General features: G+C 34.8%; 1 protein-coding gene across 7 annotated transcripts in view; it reads left to right on the forward strand.

Annotated features, from left to right (window-relative positions):
• The window catches only part of LOC127860852 (uncharacterized), an 81709-nt gene that overhangs the window by 14756 nt on the left and 40661 nt on the right, over positions 1 to 26292 (forward strand). For 6 of the 7 annotated variants that reach the window (XM_052399149.1, XM_052399147.1, XM_052399151.1 and 3 more), the window contains 4 exons: positions 13050 to 13112; positions 14113 to 14268; positions 16932 to 17002; positions 17523 to 17688. In XM_052399149.1, the coding sequence (XP_052255109.1) occupies positions 13050 to 13112; positions 14113 to 14268; positions 16932 to 17002; positions 17523 to 17688 (456 nt within the window). The remainder of the gene's footprint in view (positions 1 to 13049; positions 13113 to 14112; positions 14269 to 16931; positions 17003 to 17522; positions 17689 to 26292) is intronic. The other variant, XM_052399153.1, reaches the window with a different exon arrangement.

Below are 26292 nucleotides of genomic sequence, written 5' to 3' on the forward strand. Positions count from 1 at the left end.
TTATATCCAATGGAAATTAAGACCAGAAGACGGAAGACAAATATTGACATATAAACTAGATGTGATGCTTATATGAAATACCTTTCGGTACAGCGTTGTTTAATTTCGATTAACCAATATTTTGAGTATGAAATAATCAAAGATGGCCCTAACCTGAGTTTTCAGGCATGGTGGAAAATGTTGTCCTGACAGAAAAATAAAAGGGCTGCACAAATTATGTGATCAATATGTTTAATATGAGTATAGGGAGAGCAGCGAGTGAAAAGTTTGTCAGACTAAATTTGAATTGCTCGCCATTGCAATGCGAGCTTTTTGGGCCGCCGTGTGTCGTGCGTCGTCAGACTTCAACCGAGCATTAACTTTCAATTTCAACAACGTCTCCTCCTTAACGATGGGCAGATGTTTACGAAATATTCACACTTATAATGTGTGGTTGACTTTCTTTTGGAGATTAAATTGTTCCGATTCGCTGCATATGTAGATATATGATGATGATGATGATGATGATGATGATGATGATGATGATGATGCTGATGATGATGATGATCGGCTCATCACAAGGTGAGATATGTTCGCCGTTAATGTTTTCGTTATTCTTAAATGATATTGAAATACACTTACAAGCTGATATAAATGCGGGCATTACTATTGATCAATTATCAATCTATATTTTATTATTTGCCGACGACGCAGTTTTAATCTCTGAATCCGCTGATGGATTACAATTAACCCTGAACAATTAACTTGCGTATTGCACGAAGTGGAATATAACGGTCAATGTCGACAAGACAAAAATGTAATATTTCCTGAAGGCAGGTTAAAAAAAGGGATATAATTGGGTTTATAACAACAATTCTTTTGAAATCGTGAACAATTTTTGTTATCTAGGAATAGTTATGTCAATCAGCGGCGCATTTATACAAGCAACAAAAAATTTGTCAGCCAAAGCGCGTAGAGCGATGCACTCATTATTTACTGTAACAAAATCTTTGAATGTACCTGCTAAAATCATGTTTAATCTGTTTGATGCCTATGTTGCCTCGATTATAGGGAAAACATAACCTCTAAAAGTTTATTTCAACAGTGATGGTCCTTTAAAAAAAAACTTCTATTGCACAATGAGATACTGATGACCAAAGTCTTTACAAAAACACAAAATGTGCGATTCCTTTATCATAACATCGGGTACATGTGTATAATATGAAGTTTCATTTTATTAGCTCAATACAGTTTCAAAATAGAGTGTTTGGAGTTTGCCATCTTGATCATTTAGAATATCGCATCGTACTATCGTTTATTTCTATATACACGTTAAGCAATGTCGTATCTCCGGATTTGTACAAAATTGTTAACATACCTTTGACGAAAATCTTATAATTTTAACATATTATGGAGGTCATCTTGGTTCCATGATAAAACAGGTGTGCACGCGTTTATAAACCGTTCGTAAGATTTGATCAAAACATTATTCGGACGCCATTATAACTGTGGCTTGCAATTGTGTTCCTTATATTTTAAAAATGAATATATACAGACAACACACAAGCTGGGTTCATTACATGTCCATTTAATTTAGTTTTCCCTCAACACTATAACTTTTAATGATTACATAATTGTAATACAATCTCTGGAAATAACTATGATAAACAGCTTATTTAAAGCGTCTCAGAGAAATCACAAAGGCGTCGCAAAGTTGTCAAAGCCCTGAAATAACAATAACAATATTCTACAATAATATAAATTGATACAGACTTAAAATAACATTTAAGTATGTTATCATAAATAAATACTATGTTATTCATACATATCTAGTGGTCGTCAATATAAGGTCTCGCTATATTGTAGCACAATACCACGAAAACTTACAATAGATCGACAACTTACAATAGATCGAACTAGCATTACATTTCCAATGCTAATCATCAAAATAATAAAAGATACAAATCTGAACTTGATAAAAATTACATCCAATAACATGACATACCAATTGTGGATTGGCCGCCTATGACAGCTTATGACCCCAGTCTTGACTGCAGATGATGCCAAGTGCTGTGACTGCAATATTAGCTCATATGTGCAAGCATACAGAAAAGAAAGTGATCTTTGTTATGACTGTTAAATACAAAAAATTATTCTGCCATCATAAACAATACCAAGGTCAATGAAAACAACCATATTTAACTGATAAATACAATACCGACAAAAGCACTATTCAATGGCCATCTAGACTAGCATATTACTAATAAATTTACATAGTTAAAATACAACATACCTTTATAGAAAACAGAATAAAAGAGAAGAACAACTGCTTCAACCAATATGGATGACTGCTTTCCCGCAAATCGTGCTGAATGATACGCTTGCTTATATACCCTCATTATAATCTATTAGGGGTTACACCCAACTAGTTAAAGTTAAACCGGTTACACATTTCCCCCTTTGAAAATGACGTCCCGTCATAGTCATAACGTATATATATTCATTCTTCATTTTGTCCATTGTCAACATATAAAACATAGTTCAAGTGCAACAGCATTCGCACTTAACATTATATATATATACATGTACACAATAATTATAGATAAAACCTGAAAAACGAAAAAAATCAGTAATTATTTGATAATAAATACAGATGCAGCATCAATGTACCTGTCTATCTGCAACAAATTTACAATACATTATAACATTACTGTTAAATACAGCACCTAAACAATTATTCAAACAATTATTCAATCTCTCCTCCTCTCTGAAGGAATTGTGTCCTCACAAATATCTAAAAATCATAAAAATTGTTAAAATACATCTATACAAATTTCATAAAACATTTACTTCATGATAGCATTTACTATCTTTCTGGCGATTTCACACTCCATACTTTTTAATATTCCTGAAGACATTAATACTTCTAAAGCATGAAATCTATTGTCAAAAGGTCTGTTTACTAAACTAAACATATGAAAATCATCATATTTAGTTGGTAATTTTCTATGCCGTTCAGATTTTCTAACAGGCTGTAGAGGTAATTGTCTTCTCTTTCTTTGCGCTGCATTGTTGGAATCTTGCTCTTGCAGTGCAGTGTCCTGAGTCGTGTTCTGTTCGGTTTCTACTCCTGGCTCTGTGGATCCATTCCCAGCCTCTGCGATAATTTCACTCCTTCCCACTTGTTCCTCTTCCTCATCCGTATTCCTACCAGCTTCTACAGCCGGACAGCCATTTTCTATCGCGTTTTCTTCCCTCTCTGTTCCACTCACTTCTTCTCCAGCGGGTATGGGCTGAGTATGTACAACATCACTCGAGTGCATTCTTCTGTTAATAATCTTCTCCTCGTGTCTGTGGGCGTCCCCACAAATACTTGTTCTGGGAACATGTATAAAACTCGTACAATCCTCATCGGAACTGTCACTCTCGGACGGTTCATTTTCTTCCTTCATTAATCCAACTCCGGATGCATCCTTTCCTATTGCTTTAGAAATTCCCGCTTGCTCTATGACCTCGTGTATACTCTCTCTGTCCACATCTTCCCGAGCCTTCACTGGAAATATATGATTCCTGTGTAAAGTTTTCTGTGTACCACTTTCTACACCTTTAAGCCTGAATACCGGGATGTTTTCACGCGGTTGTTCTGTTATGATATATAGTTCTTCTTCAAATTTGTCTGCAAGTTTATGTTTTCCTTCACCATGAGCCATTATCTTCACCAGGACATGATCTCCTACTTCAACCTTGGCTCCTCTTACTTAAAGGTCATATGAATGTTTCTGCTTTTCCTTTGCCTTTGAAATATACCTTTCTACAATTTCTCTTGTCGTTTTAATCCTATCTTTCAAATCTTCAATATATTCCTGACTTGTCTTATTACATGATTGTTCTTGTGATCTTTCAAATTTAGCATCAATAGGTAATTTAGGCTTCCTTCCAAACATCAATTCAAAAGGTGAAAATTTTGTTGATTCATGAGGCGTACAGTTGTAGGAATAAACTAATGAGTTAATGTATTTCTGCCAGTTACTTTTCTGTTCGTTTTCCAAAGTTCCCAGCATGTCTAGTAGAGTTCTATTAAACCTTTCTGGTCCGGCATTTCCCTGTGGATGGTATACAGATGTATGTGTTTTCTTCATGTTGGTGATATTACACAATTCTTTGATTAAATCAGATTCAAAGTTTGCGCCTTGATCAGAATGGAGTCTTGTTGGGATACCGTAATGAATGATAAAATTGTTGTAGAAAGCTTCTGCTGTCGTCTTGGCTGTCTGGTTTCTGGTCGGAATAGCTAGTGCGTACTTGGTAAAGTGATCTGTAATAACTAATATGCTGTTGAATCCTCCTTTTGCTGGTTCTAATGAGAGATAGTCAAAACAAACAAGCTCTAGTGGGTAGGTTGTGTGTACATTTACCAGAGGTGCTCTTGTGTTAGTTGCTGTTTTCCTTCTTAAACATCTGTCACACTTAGACACGTATTGCTCTACTTCTGAAGACATTCCTGGCCAAAAAAATCGCTCTCGTATCAGTTTCATCGTTCGTTCCTTTCCCGGATGTCCTACGTCTGTATAAAGACCTTTCAAAATATCACTTTTATAAACTTCAGGGATCACTAATTGTTCAATATGTGTACCTTGATCTTGAATATCTCTAAACAAAATACCTCTCTTGATCTTCAAATTAGCAAAGTTCTTCTTCATGTTAATGTCTTGCTTACTATGTATTTGTTGTGGTAGGCTCTTGTCAATAACTGCTCTTCTCCATTTGTCAACGGTAGGGTCAGATCTCTGTGCTCTCCGAATTTCACGCATTTCTATCTGTGCCAAAGGTTGTCCGAAATTGTCCGCTATGTATACTACATTTAAAGATAAACAAGGTAACGTCTCAAAATAACATTCAATACTTTGAAGAGAATTGCATATAACTTTAACCACATTGTTATCTAGTACTACATGATTGTTCGAGTCTGAAACTTTTCCTGGTGGGTATCTACTTAAAGCATCAGCATCTGTGTTTTGTACGCCTGGTCTGTAAAAAATATCAAAATTATACTCTCCAATTGCTGCTGCCCATCTTTGACCTGTGGCATCTAATTTAGCTGAAGATAAAACATACGTTAGTGGATTATTATCAGTGTACACTGTAAAATGACTATGTGATAAATATTCTGAAAATTTCTCCGTAATGGCCCACTTCAACGCTAAAAATTCTAGTTTAAATGCGGAATAATTCTTTTCTGACTTTGTTAGTTGTTTGCCGGCATATGCTATCACTCTCTTCCTTTTGTCATCTTGTTGTTGGTATAAAACTGCTCCTAGTCCTTGTGTTGATGCATCTGTGTGAAGTTCAAAGGGTTTATGGAAGTCAGGATAAGCTAAAATAGGTGGAGATGTAAGAATTATTTTCAATTTATCAAAGATCTGCTGGTTTTCTTCTGTCCATGTCCATTCTTTGGCATCTTTCTTCTGTTGTGCTTTCTTGCCTGTGGGGTGTGGAATTAATTCTGAGAGAGGTTTTGTAATTTTACTGAAATCTTTTATAAATCGCCTGTAGTAACCTGCAAATGCTAAGAAAGAATGAAGTTCACTAGGGTTTTGAGGTTTTGGCCAATTTCGTATCTTCTCAATCTTCTCGGGATCAGTTTCTATGCCTTCGTTGCTCACAATGTGACCTAAAAAGTTAACACGTTGTTTAAAAAATTGACATTTTTCAGGACACAGTTTCAAGTTACACTCCTGCAATCTAGAAAGAACTAATTCTAACCGTTCTAAATGCTCAGACACGGTGCGGCTGAAAATAATCAGGTCATCTTAAAAAATAACACACATTTTCATATAAAAATCACCTAAACACTCTTGCATTAGTCTTTGATAAGTAGCGGGACTGTTGCATAACCCAAAAGCCATCTGATTAAATTCAAAGAAACCGAGTGGCCCCACTGTAAATCCGGTGCGTTCCTTGTGTTCTTCTAGAATTTCCACTTGGTGATATCCTGCTTTCATATCGAGGGTTGTAAAGTACTTTGCCCCTTCTAAGCAGTCAAAAATTTCTTCTGTTCTTGGTAAGGCAAATGAATCTTTGATGGTTCTGTCATTTAACATACGGTAGTCCACACAAAGTCTCAGTTTTCCATTCTTCTTTCTTACAAGGACTATGTTGGATAAAAAGGGAGATTTAGATGGTCTAATGATGTTGCAGGCTAGTAGTTGTTCTATATGTTGTCTTACTTCATTGATCATTCCAGGGGGAATTCTTCTGTGTCTCTGCTTAAATGGCCTTTCATCATGCAAATCTATTCTGTGTTTGATTGATGTACAATTTCCAATATCTGTGTCGCTCGTAGAGAAAATGCTCCTGTGTTTCATTAACAGATCAGATAAGGCTCGTTTTTGTTCAGAATCTAAAATGTTATCTTCATCAATGATGAGTTCCTTTACTATATTCTTTCTTTTGATGTCTAGATTTTCTTCCTCTTATCTGTCAAGTACTTCTGCTGTGACTTCTACTGGTTGTAGTTCACATAGTATAGCCTTCGGTGCCAACCATACTGTGTTGGTAGATAGATTGGTCAATGTGACGGTTAAACTCTTCTTCCCAGACATAACTAATGCTGGACTGACTTCTACAGTACTGGGTAGATTACTCTCTGTACATTCCTGAATGAGAGCTGATGTGACTGGATAATCCAGTTCTTTGTCTGTGTAGGCTTGTACTGTCACTGTTTCATTTGGTTTTATTATCACTTGGTGTGGCACTCCGTTTCTGACGATAGCTATACAGTTGTTGTTCTGTTTTAATTTCTTCTCTCTGAGTACTATGCTTCTAAAACATAGATACCATGGTACATGCAGATCTGCCTTCTGTAAGAACCTTTCTCCTAAATTTCCTTTACATTTACTTAAAAGTTCAGATAATACATTAGTTCCTAAAATAACAGGTATTCGTGCAGAATAAGCTGTATCCGGTACAATAAAAAATAAACATGGCTGATTTTCAGACTTTGGAATACCTTTAACTGTTAAATCTGCTTCAATGAAACCTAAGTAGGGCAATATCTGTCCATCAGCACATTCCACATGTAAAATTTCTGTCAGAGGCTGTAACTTGATATCTTTAAAGTTATTGGTGTAGAATGAGTTGGAAATCACACTAACACAGCTGCCTGTATCCAATAGTGCTTGTGTTTCAATGTTGTTGATGGATATCCTTGCTTCGTTGGATTCTCCTACTAATTTGGGATCTTTAGATGAAGTGCCCGCATTCGATCCCTCAATAAGAGCACTTACTCTTTTAAATTTCTGTTTCCGTATTTTCCCTTCTGCATATCATTGTGACAGTCTCTCGCAAAATGATCCCGATCACCGCATGCATAACATGGTCCTCTAAAATTGTTACTACCCAGTGGTCTGGAAGGTCTGTACATCCCTCTTCCTCCTCTTTGTAGTGGTGGTTGTTGAAATCTGCCTCTTCTTATACCTCTGCCTACATAGTAGTTGGGATTGTTGTTTCCTTTCTGAAGGTCTTCTATCTTCCTATTTAACTCATGAACCATGGCCTTTAATTCATTGATTTCTGACTTTTCTTCTTTTTCTGGCTTCTGGGCAACATTGCAGGTCCTTTTCTTGTCTGTCATTTGAAGGTCTTTTTCTAGTCTTCTTAACTCAATCTTGAATCTGTCTTAATCATCAATCGTGTCATACTTGTATTGGGCGATGTGTTTCAAGTCTAACTTCAGCCCTTGAAATAGAACTTGTTTCAGGATCTCATCATTTCCTCGCTTGATTGCCTTCAATTCTATGGCTCGGGCAAAGAGATCTTCTAGTCTTGAAGCATATGCAGTCACTTCTTCTGCGCCTTGAGTACATGAGTAGAATTTTCGCATCACAGACTCTTGGGACTCTATGTTACCATAAGTGCTCTCGAGCTTCTTCAGCACTTCGTGTAGAGATGCACCTGGTCCTAATCTGCGTAAAATATCACCTGCTGTACCTTTCATTGATCTTCTTAGTCCCAGCATAATTTGCTTCTCTGTAAATGTCCCCTCTGTCAACAGTGCATGTATTTCGTATCTAAAGGCATCCCAGGTTGCTTCCCCTTTGTTGTCTTCTCCAGATTATGCTGAAAGTTTGGGGAAATGGTAGGTCCCTGTTTCTGGATAACTTGAAAATCTTGGCATGGAATACTCAAATGGACTCACCCTAGGTTTCCTCTCTTCGTCTGTTTTCTTTGACAGTCGTCTCACAAAAAGACCTATATCTTCTCCACTCTCTGTCTGAGGATCCATGTTCAGTTCTCTGAGGGCATCTAGCAGCTTCTGTTCCTTTGTTGTAAGTGTACGCTCTTGTTCACATCCACCACTTGCTAGTCCACTTTTATCAGAATCCTCCTCTTCATGTGACCTTCTAGTCATTATTTTTTCCAAATATAACAACTAATAAATAAAGAGACTTATAAAAATTGAAACTTGTACAATAAATACAAACTTGTATGACAAATTCACAAAATACACACAGAATTTTCTGGAAATCTGAAACTCTAAAATTGTGGAAACAAGTTTAATATTAAATTAATATTCCCACTGTTTACAGCACGAATGAAAAAACTAATTTAACAATTAAACTGCAAAACTGCCAAATAATACACTAAATGAGTTATAAACTCACAAAAATTGTGTACTTCCTGAAAATAAAATGTCAAGGTCAAATAGTTGTCAACAATTTTCTGACAAGGTCACAGTGTACATGTCAATGAAATGTTAGATCCCCAACGAATAATACTAAGCAAGTGAAGCTTTCAGCACGATTGAAAATTAACTACCTGTTAACTTAATAGCTGTGTGATTTGAATGCTGGTCACCACCTCCAGACAAACAACACCTCTGAAATAAACTTGTTGGCCACTGAAAAGTACTGTAATAACATAAAACCAATCAAATATACCCTGTATGTAAGGTTTTCAATATGATGGCAATATTACGAAGTATTTAAGAATAGTAAAGTTGCTTTAAATAGTTAACTAAATAGACTTGTTAGTTAAAGAAACCATCACCAAGGAATATGTTTTAAAATTGCTAAGGTATCATGCAATTGTTACACTTTCCCAATCAATTGTATAATAATATAATTTTTTCCCCAGGATATTTAAAAAATTGCAGTTAAAAACAAGTTTTAAAACAACAACAAATTATTTACAGCATATGGACCACAATGGATTATTTACAATAAAAAAAGAAATTCAACTGCAATTTAATAAATAATGGCCTTCCACTATTGGTACTCACAAATACAAATGTGTTTTTTCTCAATCACACGGAAATGTCAATGTCACACGCTCCAGTCACTTTGCAGGCACTGATGTTCTACTCGCTCCTAAAGATCGCTCGTCGCTCCCAACAAATAATCGCTCAGAATGCCACCTGGATTGCTCCACTGCACACGCCAACTGTTCCGACCACTGGCTACCGAATAAGCTGTACGTCCTCCATACAACCAAAGATTTTCCACAATCTTTAACAATCATCAATACTCATTTATTATTATTTTTTTTAAATTAATGTTCAGTTCTTAAATGAGAGAAATCTAAAATATAACCACGCGTTATTATTTTAGCGATTACGATGGATGACTATATATAAACAAAGGCATACAGTTAACGTGTATGTAAGGAGTGCATTTCTATTTCTTGAATAAATTGAATAAATGTAACATTCTGTATTGAATATATGTCATCGTATTGAATATTATCATTGTAATAAACTGTGAACGTTGCAACGTGACTGATGATGAAGCGAATATAAATGTGGTGGTAAAACTTGCTTGTAATCGCAGGAATAAGATAATCATACAATACAGTCCATTAAGCATCGTATAATAATATAACAAACAACCAACACATTTCGGAAATTACAACTTTTGGGGGTAAGCCAATCTAACACTAGACTATGCCCTGCCGCTCTGAATGGATAATTGTGTATTAATATTACTTTATGACGAATTTCCTTCATGTAGCTTATGGGACGTCCGCTAAAAAGTCTAACATTCATGTTTATAATGATGTTATTAATTTACGTTATCGATTGATTGCTTTGTTGCCTGAAATGTATTGGAAACGATTTAATTATCATTCAAAAGCGTGAGGACGTTTTGGGATTGAACCCGGTTCATTCGCATGACAATCTTCTCACAATTTAATCAGCTTCGTAGATGTTAACTTACTGTTTGCTATCGAGGAGACTCGGGAACTGAAATTGATGAGTTTCGATCACGAGGTAATTTCACAATAAAAGCCAAAGAGATATAAGAAGTGAACAGTATCGTGAGGCGCTTTTGACATAGACCTAAACTACTGAGTATATATGACTAAATCAGACAGTTTGGATCTTTGATAATGTGTCAACAATTTTATTTCAAGAAAGTTTAAGAACAATTCACTGACGCTTTTATTAATCTGTCAATTGTTCAACTAAACATCGCGCTATTCGAGAACATTCGACATTTTAAAGAAATCGATTTTTTTTAATCGAGGCATATAGAGATATTATGTCTTGTTACGCAGCTTTTGCGTGGATATTTTAAGGACTATTTCGAAAATGGCGATAGATCACAAACAATTTTAATATTACTTTTTTCTATTGTTTTTGGCAATTCAATACTTCTATTTTGATTGCAGCCGGAACAAATTAAATATAAAAATAGTGAAGGATTAAAAGAATACTATGTAAGTGCCATTGTGAACTTGAATTTATCCGACAAGTCTCAGAAAGGCTTACACGGCTCGGCAAGCCTCGCCATGTAAGCCTTTCTTCACCTCGTCGGATAAATTCAAGTACACAATCACACTAACCTAGTATTCTCTAAATATTGAATTCATACAGTCAACACTATACATGTTATTGTTTTACAGAAATGCGCTTTATAAAGATTAGTTCATTAGATACATGTGTTGTAATACACAATAAGATATTTGATATAAAAATAACATTTAAAAAGACAAGAGCAGATATCTTACTAATATATTTGGTAATTATTCTGACAAAACTGCACAAAATACTCAAGAATAATATGTCACTATTTGGTACCATACAATTCAACAAACACACAATCCGTATTTTGTCTAGTAAGTTTTGTTCATAACTAAGATTATCAAAACTCGTGCACCATTGAAATTAATCATGTTTTTTCCAATTGTCGATTAACAGTATTAATATTTGAAAACATTGTAACATTGACGTCTATGAGGTTGCACAGTTCTTATAAGGTCATATACTTGTAAAACGACAAGAACATAGACAAAGGACACTCAATTAGTACGAAAAAGGTATATAAGGCGGTCGTGACAATACCAGGCATTAATTACGTTTTTGTCACTTGTGACACAAACACTGACGTATTTTATCGGTTTTGTCACACATCGCGCCCCGGTATTTTACAAATATATTTGCACCTGTTTGAAAAATTACTAGCTCAATTCACCTATTTCATGAAATCATATAACAACTTTGATGGAGCTGTATAAAATGGTAGTTTAGTTTTTTTGACATAATATTTTTATATTAAATTCGAAATATGTTGTCAATAAGTTTTCACACTTTAGCGCAATCTGAAAGTGTAATCCTCTTAAACAGGCTGATACATGTTTGAGATATGGGGTCCAGATAATTCCGATTGAAATTAGCTCACATTAAGTTTGGATGACATGAGTTTTCTGAAGGGGTCCGCACTCTATTGTCGGACATGTCACACTTGTGGGTAATGACAAACACAGGGTCCGAGAAATCACGAGACTCATCATCCTGGACCTCATGAATGATCTATAGGGAAAAACATAACCTCTAAAAGTTTATTTCAACAGTGATGGTCCTTTAAAAACTTCTATTGCACAATGAGATACTGATGACCAAAGTCTTTACAAAAACACAAAATGTGCGATTCCTTTATCATAACATCGGGTACATGTGTATAATATGAAGTTTCATTTTGTTAGCTCAATACAGTTTCAAAATAGAATGTTTGGAGTTTGCCATCTTGATCATTTAGAATATCGCATCGTGCTATCGTTTATTTCTATATACACGTTAAGCAATCTCCGGTTTTGTACAAAATTGTTAACATACCTTTGACGAAAATCTTATAATTTCAACATATTATGGAGGTCATCTTGGTTCAATAATAAAACATGTGTGCACGCGTTTATAAACCGTTCGTAAGATTTGATCAAAACATTATTCGGACGCCATTATAATTATATCAGCAAATTGCTTTATTTATAAGTTATAGATAAGGTATATGTAATAGCTTAGAAGAGAATATACACAATGGCATAGTCAAAATTGATTTTGCAATCCCATTCAACAAGTCCTACAGAACTTCACAGCAAGTTCGATGTCATCAAATATGCAATATAAAGAAGTGAAACTCCAGAAACTGCAGCAGTATTGCAATTCTATCATACACACTTTTGTGGCCCTTTATTTATGGCAAGGAACCAATTGCTAATCTGTAATCTATTCTAAGTAGTATAATCTGTTTACAGGTGTCTTTAATAAACGACTTCGCTGTTGTTTCAAAAGCGACATGGTAATTATGTATTTTATAAGTTCCATTTTAATTATATATATTATGCTTAGTGATGCCAACATTCAAACGACGTTGATAATGTTTTGATTTAGTTTGCATTGATGCGATGGTTGCAAAAAATGGTTTTACAAATTATCGATGTATGTCTTATTTTTATAGTCTCATGTTTGCACGTTATCACTTATCGCGAAGCTAAGCACTTTGTTTCCGTATTCGTTTTATTTGAATTATATGACAATAGCATTGAAATTACTTTAAAGAAAACAAATGCTGTTTAAGTATAAGATTGCTAGCACAATTTCTGACCGTTTCAGGGTTTGTAACCAACTCGCGGTAGGTCTCGAATGAATCAGGCATATTCATACAATGTTAAGGTACATTGTTTAGACACTTAAACTGAATTGTCATTAGCTTTAACATAATTTCTACAAACGTTTCTACTTTTTTTACTTTCGTATGTAAATACCTGTATACTAATCTCATTTTCACTTTTAGTGTAACAGACCACGAAGGACGACCACTTTCACCCGAGAATTCTGTGCAACGTTCGGAATTATGGTAACATATATACAAAGTATCTGAATCTCAAATACAACTATCGATCATTTGCGATTTGCATTAAATGATTTTTCTTTCGTGAAAAATGGACCTTTTCAACTTTGTGTTTATCTGTTGAAGATCCATTATCCAATGGAAATTAAGACCAGAAGACGGAAAACAAATATTGACATATAAACTAGATGTGATGCTTATATGAAATACCTTTCGGTACAGCGTTGTTTAATTTCGATTAACCAATATTTTGAGTATGACATAATCAAAGCTGGCCCTAACCTGAGTTTTCAGGCATGGGGGAAAATGTTGTCCTGACAGAAAAATAAAAGGGCTGCAAAAATTATGTGATCAATATGTTTAATATGAGTATAGGGAGAGCAGCGAGTGAAAAGTTTGTCAGACTAAATTTGAATTGCTCGCCATTGCAATGTGAGCTTTTTGGGCCGCCGTGTGTCGTGCGTCGTCAGACTTCAACCGAGCATTAACTTTCAATTTGAACAACGTCGCCTCCTTAACGATGGGCAGATGTTCACGAAATATTCACACTTATAATGTGTGGTTGACTTTCTTTTGGAGATTAAATTGTTCCGATTCGCTGCATATGTAGATAAATGATGATGATGATGATGATGATGATGATGATGATGATGATGATGATGATGACAATGATGACGACGACGACGACGACGACGATGATGATGATGATGATGATGATGATGAATATGATGATGATGATGTGGATTATTCATGTTTTTGTTACGATCTTTTAATATATATTTATCTACACTGTTTTGAGACTATTGTTTTACTCATGTACAAGTTGGACTTAATATTGTCGACTCAATCAAATCGTACCACTTTGCATTTTAGAAACTTCCGTGCATGCAATCTGAAGTTATTTAATCATATTTGACCAATACTTATCCATATGTCACCTACTCAATCAGGATGTCATTTTATTAAAATGACATGCATTATTAATGAATTATTTTATTCGTTTTAGCAAAAGTTTTAGATTAGAGATGAGTAACTTACACTTAACCATTGAACGTCAGTCATCGTCACGAAGGTCTTCGCGTTCTCAAGAAACGGCAGCATCATCTGCTTCAGAACCTACGATACTCTCCAGATGCTTTAAATGTTGCAAGTCAGGACAACGGTACAAATACACTAAAATATATAAATCACGTACATCTGGCAATACATTTCGTCTTCCAATTTCAAAATAAAACATGTTACACTCGAAAAAGTACAGCTTTTCCGGACAGTAACTACATCATTCATCATGCAGTTTAAAATGAGTTCACCGCCTCTGTTCACAATGTAGACAACGTTTTTACACGCAAGTCCACATATGAATTGACCTTTCTTAGAGGAAATCATGTTGTTTTTTTCTACATGGTGTAATATTAGCCAACATTAACATTAAATTCTCTCTGATACTGTTTATGTTATATACTTGAATACTTTAACGTTATACAAATTAAACATGCCTATCGAATTGAAGCCTTGGGTGATTTTGAGTGTTAAAGATAAGTTATATCGTGCATCATTCAGAATCAGACAACAGCAAATCCGCTAGACACAGCTTGAAATATATTATTAAATTCACAATTCAGTATTGTAATTAGTTATATACCTATAGATAATTTGACTAAAATACGTATCAACGAGCTTGTTTAAGTACACATCATACTAAGGTCGGGATTGCAATTGAATTTTCACGTAGTTCAATATAATGTTATGTCCCGCGACAAAACTGACTTGCGGGAATGACTCAGTGAGTCGTGGGATCGCCATAGCAAGTCGCATGAACAAATTAAGTCGTGGGAACGGGAGTGCGCTTTTCGTCTAACTTTTTATCTCCAAATGATGTAGCTCCTTTTATAAGATCGCACAATGGCGTTATCTTTTAGGCAGTTATTACCTTTTCATTACAACTTCACATACAAGTCTCTGTTTTCAACTCCTACATTTTGCGAGCGATGTTCATCATATATTAACATAATAATTATCACCAAGAGCTACAGAGCAACAATGCACCTTATGGGGGGGGGTACACTGCCTGTAACAGCTTTAAAAAACAACAACTCGTGTTCAGTAATTATTTTTGAATATCAACTGAGCCGTTTCTCAGGAAAAGAATACTTTTCCCTGGATAATTGCATCTATTAAATTTGATTTTTTTTTAAACCACTTGTTTATGTAAAGAAAAGTGTTTCGAAAGACAAACAAATTTGTTTGGAGTTATTGTATTTTTGCAATCGTTTGCAAATTTCTGATGAAAGAAAACTAAAAAGCATAGCCTTTTTTATAAACGAAATAATGAAAAAGAAAGATGTACATCAAAATTGATGTTTAAATTGGATGTATCACAACTCAAAAATAATATGTTGTTACTTATATATTCTGCTTTTTGGGCCGGCGGCATTTATTTACAAATACACTCTTGTCTTGTCTTGTATGCAGAGTTTATGCAGTTGGTATCGACTATGTGCGCAAACGTGCATTATACCATATACACGGGACTATATCTGGGCGGCAAAACTCGTTAATATTACATGTTACTCTCTGTTAGTAAATGCATGAGTACACATGCATACAAAATACAAATTAAATTACACGAAATTCAGTAAATTAGATACTGCCACTAAGCATACAGTACACTTTACATTACTTACAAAATATCAAAAATTAAAACTTCCAATTAACAGTTCATTTTGCTTTACTTTCGAGTTCGCTAGAAATTATATTATATCGCATGTTTTGTTCTGCAAAGGACCAACCCTGAGCGTGTTTTAATTAGTTTTATGCTTTTAATACAATCAAGCTAAATAATTAAATTAAAACTTATAATATTTATGCATTAATGGGTTTATTCAATGCTTAGTCATGCTACACGACAGTTCAATATATAGTATGGCATCATTCATGTATAGTAAGATGTGTTTGTATGTTTTCTGAATCAATTATATAGTAAGTAATTCTTAAAGTTGTCCATTCGTGTAAGCATTTCAATGAGTATGCATCAATAGTGCAGCCTGTCAAGCTATGTGTATAAGAAAACACTTAATAACTGTGACAATTATGTAAGAACTCAATTAAAGCGTCTGGGTAAACTAAAGACAATACAAATTTTAAGTATTTATCTTTAATAACATGATATAATATGATATCGCATGATATGACAAATTTGAATAAATGGTTGTTTAATTCAAAACAGGATTATTTCTTTGCTGCAATGTGACAACTTATACATGTTTGACTTATCATTTACTGTTGAACATGATGATCACAACTCATTTAAATCAGAACTGATAAGCACTACAAGTAAATTATAATGGTAACAATATGTCCGTTTCTTTTTTTTCGAGTCATGAGAAATACAAACTATTTTGTTCTTTTAACAGTTAACAATGACACAGATTTATTCAGTCAGCAAAGCGATAAGAATTGAATACGCTGCTGTGATTATTTACAATTTTATTATTTATCGGAGTGTTGTAAAATTGGTGTAAAATATATGTCTCTGTCATTCAGATCGACTTTCAAACGACAATTCTTATTCATATTGAACTGCATTCTGGGGAAACCAGGCTTAATGCATGTGCGTAAAATCCGTACAGGCTAATCAGGGACGACACTTTCCGTCAAGACTGGATTTCTGTTTAAAACATACTTCCTTTAAACGACACATTTCATAAAAACAGAAAGTGTCGTCCTTTATAAGCCTGTGCTTACTGCACATGTTAATCTATGACGAGACTTTACGAATAAGCATTAAGCGACGTTTTTCAATTGCGCGGCTCATAATATTTTAAGAGCTCAAGAGGAGGGATCTAGGAAAAGAAGCCTTCAAGCGCTGCCGATAAACATGCGTCCAACCAGTAAAGGTTCGGATACTTTGTTTTTATCTCAACCTTCCTTAAATAATTATATACGTATATAAAGACGTATATACAAGTCTTAAACATTTAAAATAATTGTGTATACATGAAGGCGCATCACTATCGTTAGTTGTATATAGATGCAATCTTTCTATGTAACGACACAAATGCTAACATTGAAATGCAATATGTTTAAATAAATCGCTGTTTATCGAGCTATAAACAACTACAATATTATACCCATTTCCATTCTAACATAAACCTGTGAATGTATTTACTCTAGCTGTAATAAGAACTATTCAGTTCCATAAGTATTTTGCACACTCTTGCTAACACTTTCAAACGCGCGTAAGCATCGATACAAAGTCAATTTGTCGTTATTTTCATTGATAAACTAATTCAATCAATTCAAGATAACTTGTGTTCCTTAGTTGGTATTTGTACGAGCATTATTTCTCCATAGAAAACATCTACATATGTCATGTAAGATCAGTTCCTGACATAATATTGAATCTGTGTTTACCAGGTACGCCTCATTACTGTGTACAATGTGATGTCTGCAATGTCGCTCCAATACGGGGAACTCGCTGGAAGTGCAGTGATTGTCTCGACTATGACATGTGTTCCACCTGCTATGAGGAAAAAAGAGAACAGCACGATATGTCGCATCCGTTCATAAAAAAGGAACCTCCGTAAGTTCATACGATGTCGTTTGTTTTTCATTAATCAAATAACGAATCAACACAAACACATTTGTTTATTGAACATAAACATGATTAACAGTGTATTAACAAATGTTGATACACTTTTGTTATGAGCGTCGACAACTTCATTTCAAACAAAAAGGCATTGAGTAAAAATACTTAATAAAACTAGTAATACAAACTTAAATATTTATGGTTTACACATCTCTTGAAGATATATGAAACTACACAATACTAGACAATACCGAAGACATGGTCTTAACAGTCCAAAACACGATTTGCCTCTGATGGACAATGGTCATATATTATATTTTCTTAAGGTTCATGTTTGTGCCTTCCGAATTCGATTGATTGTTTGTAGTTTGAAGCAAAATGTTTGAACTATGACTCTCTATACCTCCGTTACAAAGTAGGGGGCTATACTGGAATCGCCATGGACGTTTTTCCGTCTGTCTGTTTGCCCGTCTGTCTGTACGTAGAAACAAACTAGTCTTCAGGCACTCTTGCACATTCAAAGTAAACCATTCACAGCATAGACTTTCGATTATATCATGATTATAATTATACACTTTGAGCAGAATATTTTACCCCCGTTTCAAAGTAATAGAGAGTTAACTGGAATCACCTTGGACGTCTGTCCGTCAGTCTGTCTGTCCGGCTTTATGTCTGTTTTTCTGTTGAAAGGCACACATTTGTCAGAAGGCTTTTCATACAACGATCAACGTGAATAACTCAAAGTTGCAAGAACTGTTGGATAAGATATGAAATATTGGAAATATCCAAAGTTAGAAATTACAGAAATTATGCCCCGTTTCATTAGAAATGGTACATTGTACGATATGCGGCGACGGTGAATAGTATTCGTCACTATGGGAGTATAATAATGGTTACTTATCGTTCTGTATTAAGTCAAGTTTTTATATTTCTTTAATTAAAATGTCATCTACTCAACAAATATCATCGTGCAATTTAGGTATACACAAATCAAACGTAAAATGTATGTATTACTTATCAAAAACACGATGTTTAAATTTTAATTTAATTATCGTTTCATCGTCCACGTCCTGGATTTTCCAAACATATTCAAAAATCATATGTAAATGATCTATGTCGTACTTAAGATGCTCTGAATATCCGAGCAAATTCATCAACAGCTGTTAGTAATAGAGAGCACTATTTGCATAAACACCGTGTTACCCATTGCCAAGTGTTACATTCAGTATTAATATCTGAAGATGTTGGGTCCGTAAAGTATTGTGACATAAGAAGAGACCAACACACTTCAGATCCTGGAAGTGATGTAGCCTCTTGATAATCATGTTAAATTAAGAGCAAACCATTACATTTTAAATCTATTTTCTACGTCGGGTATCTTCTTTAAATACATTCCTCTTTTATACAATTAAGTAACTGTTACAATATTCTATACCTCACCTAAACAATGTGAAATCCCTTTATCTTGATTTTAGGTAGAAGCGTTTGGATTGTCATAACCCTTGCTAATGGATTAATTTAAAGCAACATGAATCAAGAAATTGAGCCAATTACTCTTTAAAAAAGCATCGTACAGAAAAAATATGGTTAAGCAATAGGGGCATTTAGTTGAAGTTAAAGAAAAACGTAGAAGATACACGACAAATGCTGTAATATATCAGTCGGTTTAGACATCTATTTATTACCCAGTTAATGCCCATTACAGTTAGAATTGAAAACGAAACTTCTTCTTGGCATGTATTAATTTTCATATATTACGAACCAGCTAACTTTGAATCTAAATTAACAACAGTGGTTCGTAACGTCATTTTCATATACAACATCTGTGATAAGATTTCCATTTTAATTTACTGCAATATAGGCCTTTAAAAAACCTATATAATGTTTTATAAAATTACCAATATATGCTTTTGAACAGATCCCGAAAATGCCAGACGATAAATGACCACCTGCAATTTTTCAAAAAAGGCCGCATGTCTGTTTCAGTGTATCATTATCCTTAAATACTTTTTAGAAAGACAAATCAAATGAAGTACTAATCATCGTCGGACAGTCTGATAGCCGTTGATGCTTTTAATATGAACACGATCGTATAATACTGTAATTATGCAAAAAAAATGATATTGGTTTTGGAAAAGTTTCGTCTGTGAAATCTGATTTTACTAAATATGAAACTTTCTCAGATAATCTGAAACGAAATTCACTCAAAAGTTAAGAATCCTCCTGGTCAATGTTCATTTCATTGTTAATTTGTTTTTATATACACAATTGTCATAATCGGAGAGAATTATTTAAGTGAGTGTGTATACTTAAGTTTTAACTGCATGGTAATATTTGCTTCAACAAATTGCATCGGGACTGCAATTACTCAGATGTAAAATAGTAATGACTGATTGCTACAGGTATTGTCACATATAAGAAAACAAGATGTGCTTGTGAAACGCCATGTCCCCTCATATAGTTGACCTTTGACCTTGACGTATGACCTTGACCTTTCACCACTCAAAATGTGCAGCTTCATGAGATACACATGCATGCCAAATATCAAGTTGCTATCTTCAATATTGCACAAGTTATGGCCAATGTTAAAGCTTGAGACAAACAAACCAACAAACCAACAGAAAGGGCAAAAACAATATGTCCCCCAGTCTATTCCCCCAGTATAGACTGGGGGACATAAAAAACATGTCTGATTGTTAAATGCTTTGCAATTTTGAATCTATGGGAATCAATTTTCTATTTATTACCATAAGCATAATAATTGACAAGTGTTATTAGTTAAATAATACATTAACCACATGAAGTTCATTTTCCATAAATATAAACACCATCATAATCGAGTGCCACCCTGTCACATGTATACTTGTAATTATGCTCCCCTTCGAAGAAGAAGGGGTATATTGCTATGCACATGTCGGTCGGTCTGTCTGTCGGTCGGTCTGTCGGTCCGTCCACCAGGTGGTTTCCGGATGATAACTCAAGAACGCTTGGGCCTAGGATCATAAAAATTCATAGGAACATTGATCATGACTTGCAGATGACCCCTATTTATTTTGAGGTCACTAGGTCAAAGGTCACAGGTCAAGGTCACGGGTACTGGAAATAGGAAAATGGTTACCGGATGATAACTCAAGAACCCTTACGCCTGGGATCATGAAATTTTATAGGGACATTGGTCATGACCGGCCGATGACCCCTATTGATTTTCAGGTCACTAGGTCAAAGGTCAAGGTCACAGTGACCTGAAGCAGTAAAATGGTTGACTGGAAATAGGAAAATGATTTCCGGATGATAACTCAAGAACGCTTACGCCTTGCTTGGATCATGAAACTTCATAGGGACATTGGTCCTGACTGGTAGATGACCCTTCTTGATTGTGAGGTCACTAGGTCAAAGGTCAAGGTCACAGGTCAAGGTCACAGTGACTGAAAATAGGAAAATGGTTTCCGGATGATAACTCAAGATCGCTTAGGCCTGGGATCACGAAACTTCATACGGACATTGCTCATGAACGGCAGATGACCCCTTTTGATTTTCAGGTCACTAGATCAAAGGTCAAGGTCACAGTGACTTAAAGCAGTAAAATGGTTGACTGGAAATAGGAAAATGGTTTCCGGATGATAACTCAAGAAAGTTTACGCCGTGGATCATGAAAATTCATAGGGACATTGGTCATGACTGGCAGATGACCCCTATTGATTTTGAGGTCACTAGGTCAAAGGTCAAGGTCACAGGTCAAGGTCACAGTGACTGGAAATAGGCAATGGTTTCCGGTTGATAACTCAAATACGCTTATGCCTGGGAGCATGAAACTTCATAGGGACATTGGTCATGACCGGCAGATGCCCCCTATCAATTTTCAGGTCACTAGGTCAAAGGTCAAGGTCACAGTGACCTGAAGCAGTAAAATGGTTTACTGGAAATAGGAAAATGGTTTCCGGATGATAACTCAAGAACACTTACACCTGGGATCATGAAACTTCATAGGGACATTGGTCATGACTGGCAGATGACCCCTATTGATTTTGAGGTCACTAGGTCAAAGGTCAAGGTCACAGGTCAAGGTCAGAGTGACTGGAAATAGGAAAATGGTTTCCGGTTGATAACTCAAATACGCTTATGCCTGGGAGCATGAAACTTCATAGGGACATTGGTCATGACCGGCAGATGCCCCCTATTAATTTTCAGGTCACTAGGTCAAAGGTCAAGGTCACAGTGACCTGAAGCAGTAAAATGGTTAACTGGAAATAGGAAAATGGTTTCCGGATGATAACTCAAGAACACTTACACCTGGGATCATGAAACTTCATAGGGACATTGGTCATGACTGGCAGATGACCCCTATTAATTTTGAGGTCACTAGGTCAAAGGTCAAGGTCACAGTGACTGGAAATAAGTAAATGGTTTCCGGTCGATAACTCAAGAACGCTTACGCCTGGGATCATGACACGTCATAGGGACATTAGTCATGACCGGCAGATGACCCCTATTGATTTTCAGTTCACTAGGTCAAAGGTCAAGGTCACAGTGACCTAAGCGTAAAATGGTTTGCGGATGATAACTCAAGAACGCTTAGGCCTTGGATCACGAAACTTCATAGGGACATTGGTCATGACTGGCAGTTGACCCCTATTGATTTTCAGGTCACTAGGTCAAAGGTCAAGGTCACGGTGACTCAACACAGTAAAATGGTTTTCGTGCACCACCACCACCACCACCACCACCACCACCACCACCAAAAATGTATTCACACAATGGCTGCCACTAAAACTGACAGCCCATATGGGGGGCATGCATGATTTACAAACAGCCCTTGTTATGTTGTTGTTTCCAGCCACTATCATGTATTTCGTTCGTATAAATAGTGTATAAACGTTTCCTTTTTACATGGCCTATGTAATGTAATATTGTTAAGACTGGCACTGTTCTATGTACAACTCTTACTCTCTTTCTATTCTGTTCTGTTCTGTAAAAGTTATCATAATTACCTACGCTGATTGTGTTTTTAAGGTATTTTCTTTTTTTGTTTTGGGAACCGCTGCGAACGCCACGAATGGCCACACGTAACTGATTGTGTTTTGTTTGTACTCAGATTTCAGGCTTATATACGGAGTGATACTTGTCTTTTATGATACTCTGATTTGCGCTCAGTTGCAATATGTTTATAGTTTGATAACTACATGTTCCACTTGCTTATACGGTCTGATCTCCAATTCAGATATGCTCTCATACGGTGTTGGGACTGTTTTACATGAGAAATCTATTTGATATCGATCCGACACTATAAGCATGAACGGTGTTCCCTAATTTTTACATGCTTGTACAAGATAATACAATAAATATGCTCCTTACTATAAAATGCGACTGTGGTTGCGATATTTTTTAAGATGTTTTCACTAAATAGTAGTAGACTTCTTGCATAGCCCCAGCTTTATATGTTTCATTATTGGCTAGCCAGACCCAACGTTAGTTTTGTTTTGTGATAAAGTTCTTTATTTTGTGTCTGACCCCAACTTTTGGTCAAGACTTTCCGATAAATGATTACTATGACATGTTTTACATTTCTCATTCTGTCATTTTAATTAGGTTTTACTTTGACGCTTAGTTAAGAAAATCGTCAAAAACGAAAGTGCCTTCCAGTTTCCCAACATTTCTCAAATCCTACTTGATGTAAGGGAATTTTTTTTTAATACAACAAAGACAATTCTAACTGAGCCAGTGATGTTATGTCAAATTAACGCGGACATTTAAGTTTTTTCGTGATTGAGAGAACTTGACAAGATGCAGAATTTTACGATTTGGTAGTTTAAAGTGAACTATTGGACAAGCGACAAGAAAATACAGTAGCGAAATTATGCAGATTTAATTAAATAATGTTTGAAATATTTCGTTGTTAAATAAATGTAAAATATTAAATTCAAAATAAAAAAATTAATACATATTTATTCCGTATTAAAATAAGAGTTTGGGACAGGATAAAGCCGTAGTTTTGATACATTAAATATAACGTACGTCACTTGTGTGTATCACGATTTATAAACGCTAAAAGAGTGGTATTTCGAGCGTGATTCAATAACAAAGAAAAAAAACAGAACATTATATTATGTATCCGCTTAATGGTGAATACGTTCAAATGCAATTCAGACGTGTGACACATTTATCATTCTGGTAAATTGAGCTGCTATTTTCCTGCATGTAATGTTTGCACCATAGCGGACATGATATGAAGTCATCAGAATGTAGTTAAAACATTTTGCGATGCAAAAACACGAATCCACATGTAAATAACACGTATAATTATATAGTGAAAAGCGCATCACAACGCATTACAGTGTATTTGTAGCGTCATTTCCATTTACAAAATCATGAAAACATCTGTGATAAGATTTCCAGTTAAATTCACTGAAATAAAGGCCTTAAAAACCCTATATAATGGTATATCTGCTTTTGAACAGATCCTGAAAATGCTAGACAATATAACACTACCGCGCGTTGTGAGAAAAAGATCGCATGTTTGTGTCAATGTTTCATTAACCCTCAATTCTGTTTGGAAGACAAATCAAATGACGTACTAAAACTCGTCGGACAGTCGGATAGCCGTTGATGTTTTTAATATGAACATGATTTATCGTCTTATACTTTAAATATGCAAAATCATTTATGAAAGCACAAATATTCGTTTTGGAAAAGTTTCGTCTGTGAAATCTGATTTAACTGAATATGGAACTATCTCAGATAATCTGACACGAAATTCACTAAATGTTAAGAATACCCCGGGTCAATGTTTATTTGATTGTTAATTTGTTTTTTATAAACCCAATTCTCATAATCGGAGAGCATTTTTTAAGCGTGTGCGTATACTAAAGTTTAAACTGCATGGTAATATATCAATTTTTGCTTCAACACATTGTATCAGGACTGCAATTACTCAGATGTAAAATATAAATGTCTGATTGTAACAGGTATTGTCACATATAAGAAAAAAACTTGTCTGATTGTAAAATGTTTTGCCATATTGAATCTATGGAAATACATTTTTTATTTATAACCGAACAGAACAGATAGTTTATTTACGACTTAAGCATGTACAGCTCATCGTCAAAATAACAATCAAGAAATAAATAAATACAAATGCGTCAAATAAAAAACAATTTTGTTAATGCATGTTTACTTATATATGAATTGTGTGAGAATGTAATATGTACGTGAAGGCTCTTAATTTTTTAACAAAGTTGAGTGAATGTTCAAACATCCGTTATTGATTGAGAAACATTTATGCAGCTAGATATCATATACAAAACAATAAAGGGAAAAAATACTATATATATTTTCGGCTCTTAGTTTAAATGTTCAATACAGAAATTATCAAGACGTATCAGTAAAGATTTTCTGGTCTCATTTGATAATTGTAAAAAATGTAAACATACTTGGGTTCTTCTGTAAAAAACAGGTATAAGTGTATTTCTAAAATTATCATATCAAAACAAAATGGTACTCATCTTCAATTTCATTAAGTGTACACAATCTACAAATTCTGTCATTTCTTGGAATATTTTGGTGTCTACCAGTTTCTATAAATAGAACATGAGAATATAATCTTAATTTTGCTAATATGTTTCTAAATTTAGAATGTTCAACTTAATTCAAGTAAAGGGATCTCTCAAAAATCTCCAAATCCCTAAAAGACATAATGATGAAGCGTCATTAACATCAATTCGCCATTTTGAAATAAACAAATCATATAATCTATTGCGAAACATTACACTAAAGCTGTTAAATTAAACAGATTCTGGATACATCCACACGTCATAAAAACCTGACTCTTGCAACAGTTTTTTAAACGTTTGATGCCCATGACTTGGAATGAGGGTAATCACATGCTTCTTTACATGGTATTCGATTATTATTGATTTAAATACAATTGGACGATTTTTCATTGAACAATTTTAAGAAATATTTAACTGCTCGTAAATATCGACAAATATACATCGGGTATCTACCTACTTCGGCATACAAAGCATTTGAATTTGTAGACACTTTGACATTTAAAAGCCATTTGCAGACTTTGCGTTGGACTCGCTCAATATTATCAGCTTTAGTAAATCCCAACACTTCGCCTCATAATTAAGAATCGAGACAACATAGGCATCAAACAGATTAAACATGATTTTAGCAGGTACATTCAAAGATTTTGTTACATTAAATAATGAGTGCATCGCTCTACGCGCTTTGGCTGACAAATTATTTGTGGCTTGTATAAATGCGCCGCTGATTGACATAACTATTCCTAGATAATACAAATTGTTCACGATTTCTAGAGAATTGTTGTTATAAACCCAACTATATCCCGTTTTTAACCTGCCTTTATGAAATAATACATTTTTTGTCTTGTCGACATTGATCGTTATATTCCACTTCGTGCAATACGCAAGTTAATTGTTCATGGTTGATTGTAATCCATCAGCGGATTCAGAGATTAAAACTGCGTCGTCGGCAAATAATAAAAGATAGATTGATAATTGATCAATAGTAATGCCCGCATTTATATCAGCTTGTAAGTGTTACTCAATATCATTTAAGAATAACGAAATATTATCG

The sequence above is a fragment of the Dreissena polymorpha genome, chromosome 15, assembly GCF_020536995.1.
Source record: "Dreissena polymorpha isolate Duluth1 chromosome 15, UMN_Dpol_1.0, whole genome shotgun sequence".
NCBI classification, from domain to species: domain Eukaryota; kingdom Metazoa; phylum Mollusca; class Bivalvia; order Myida; family Dreissenidae; genus Dreissena; species Dreissena polymorpha.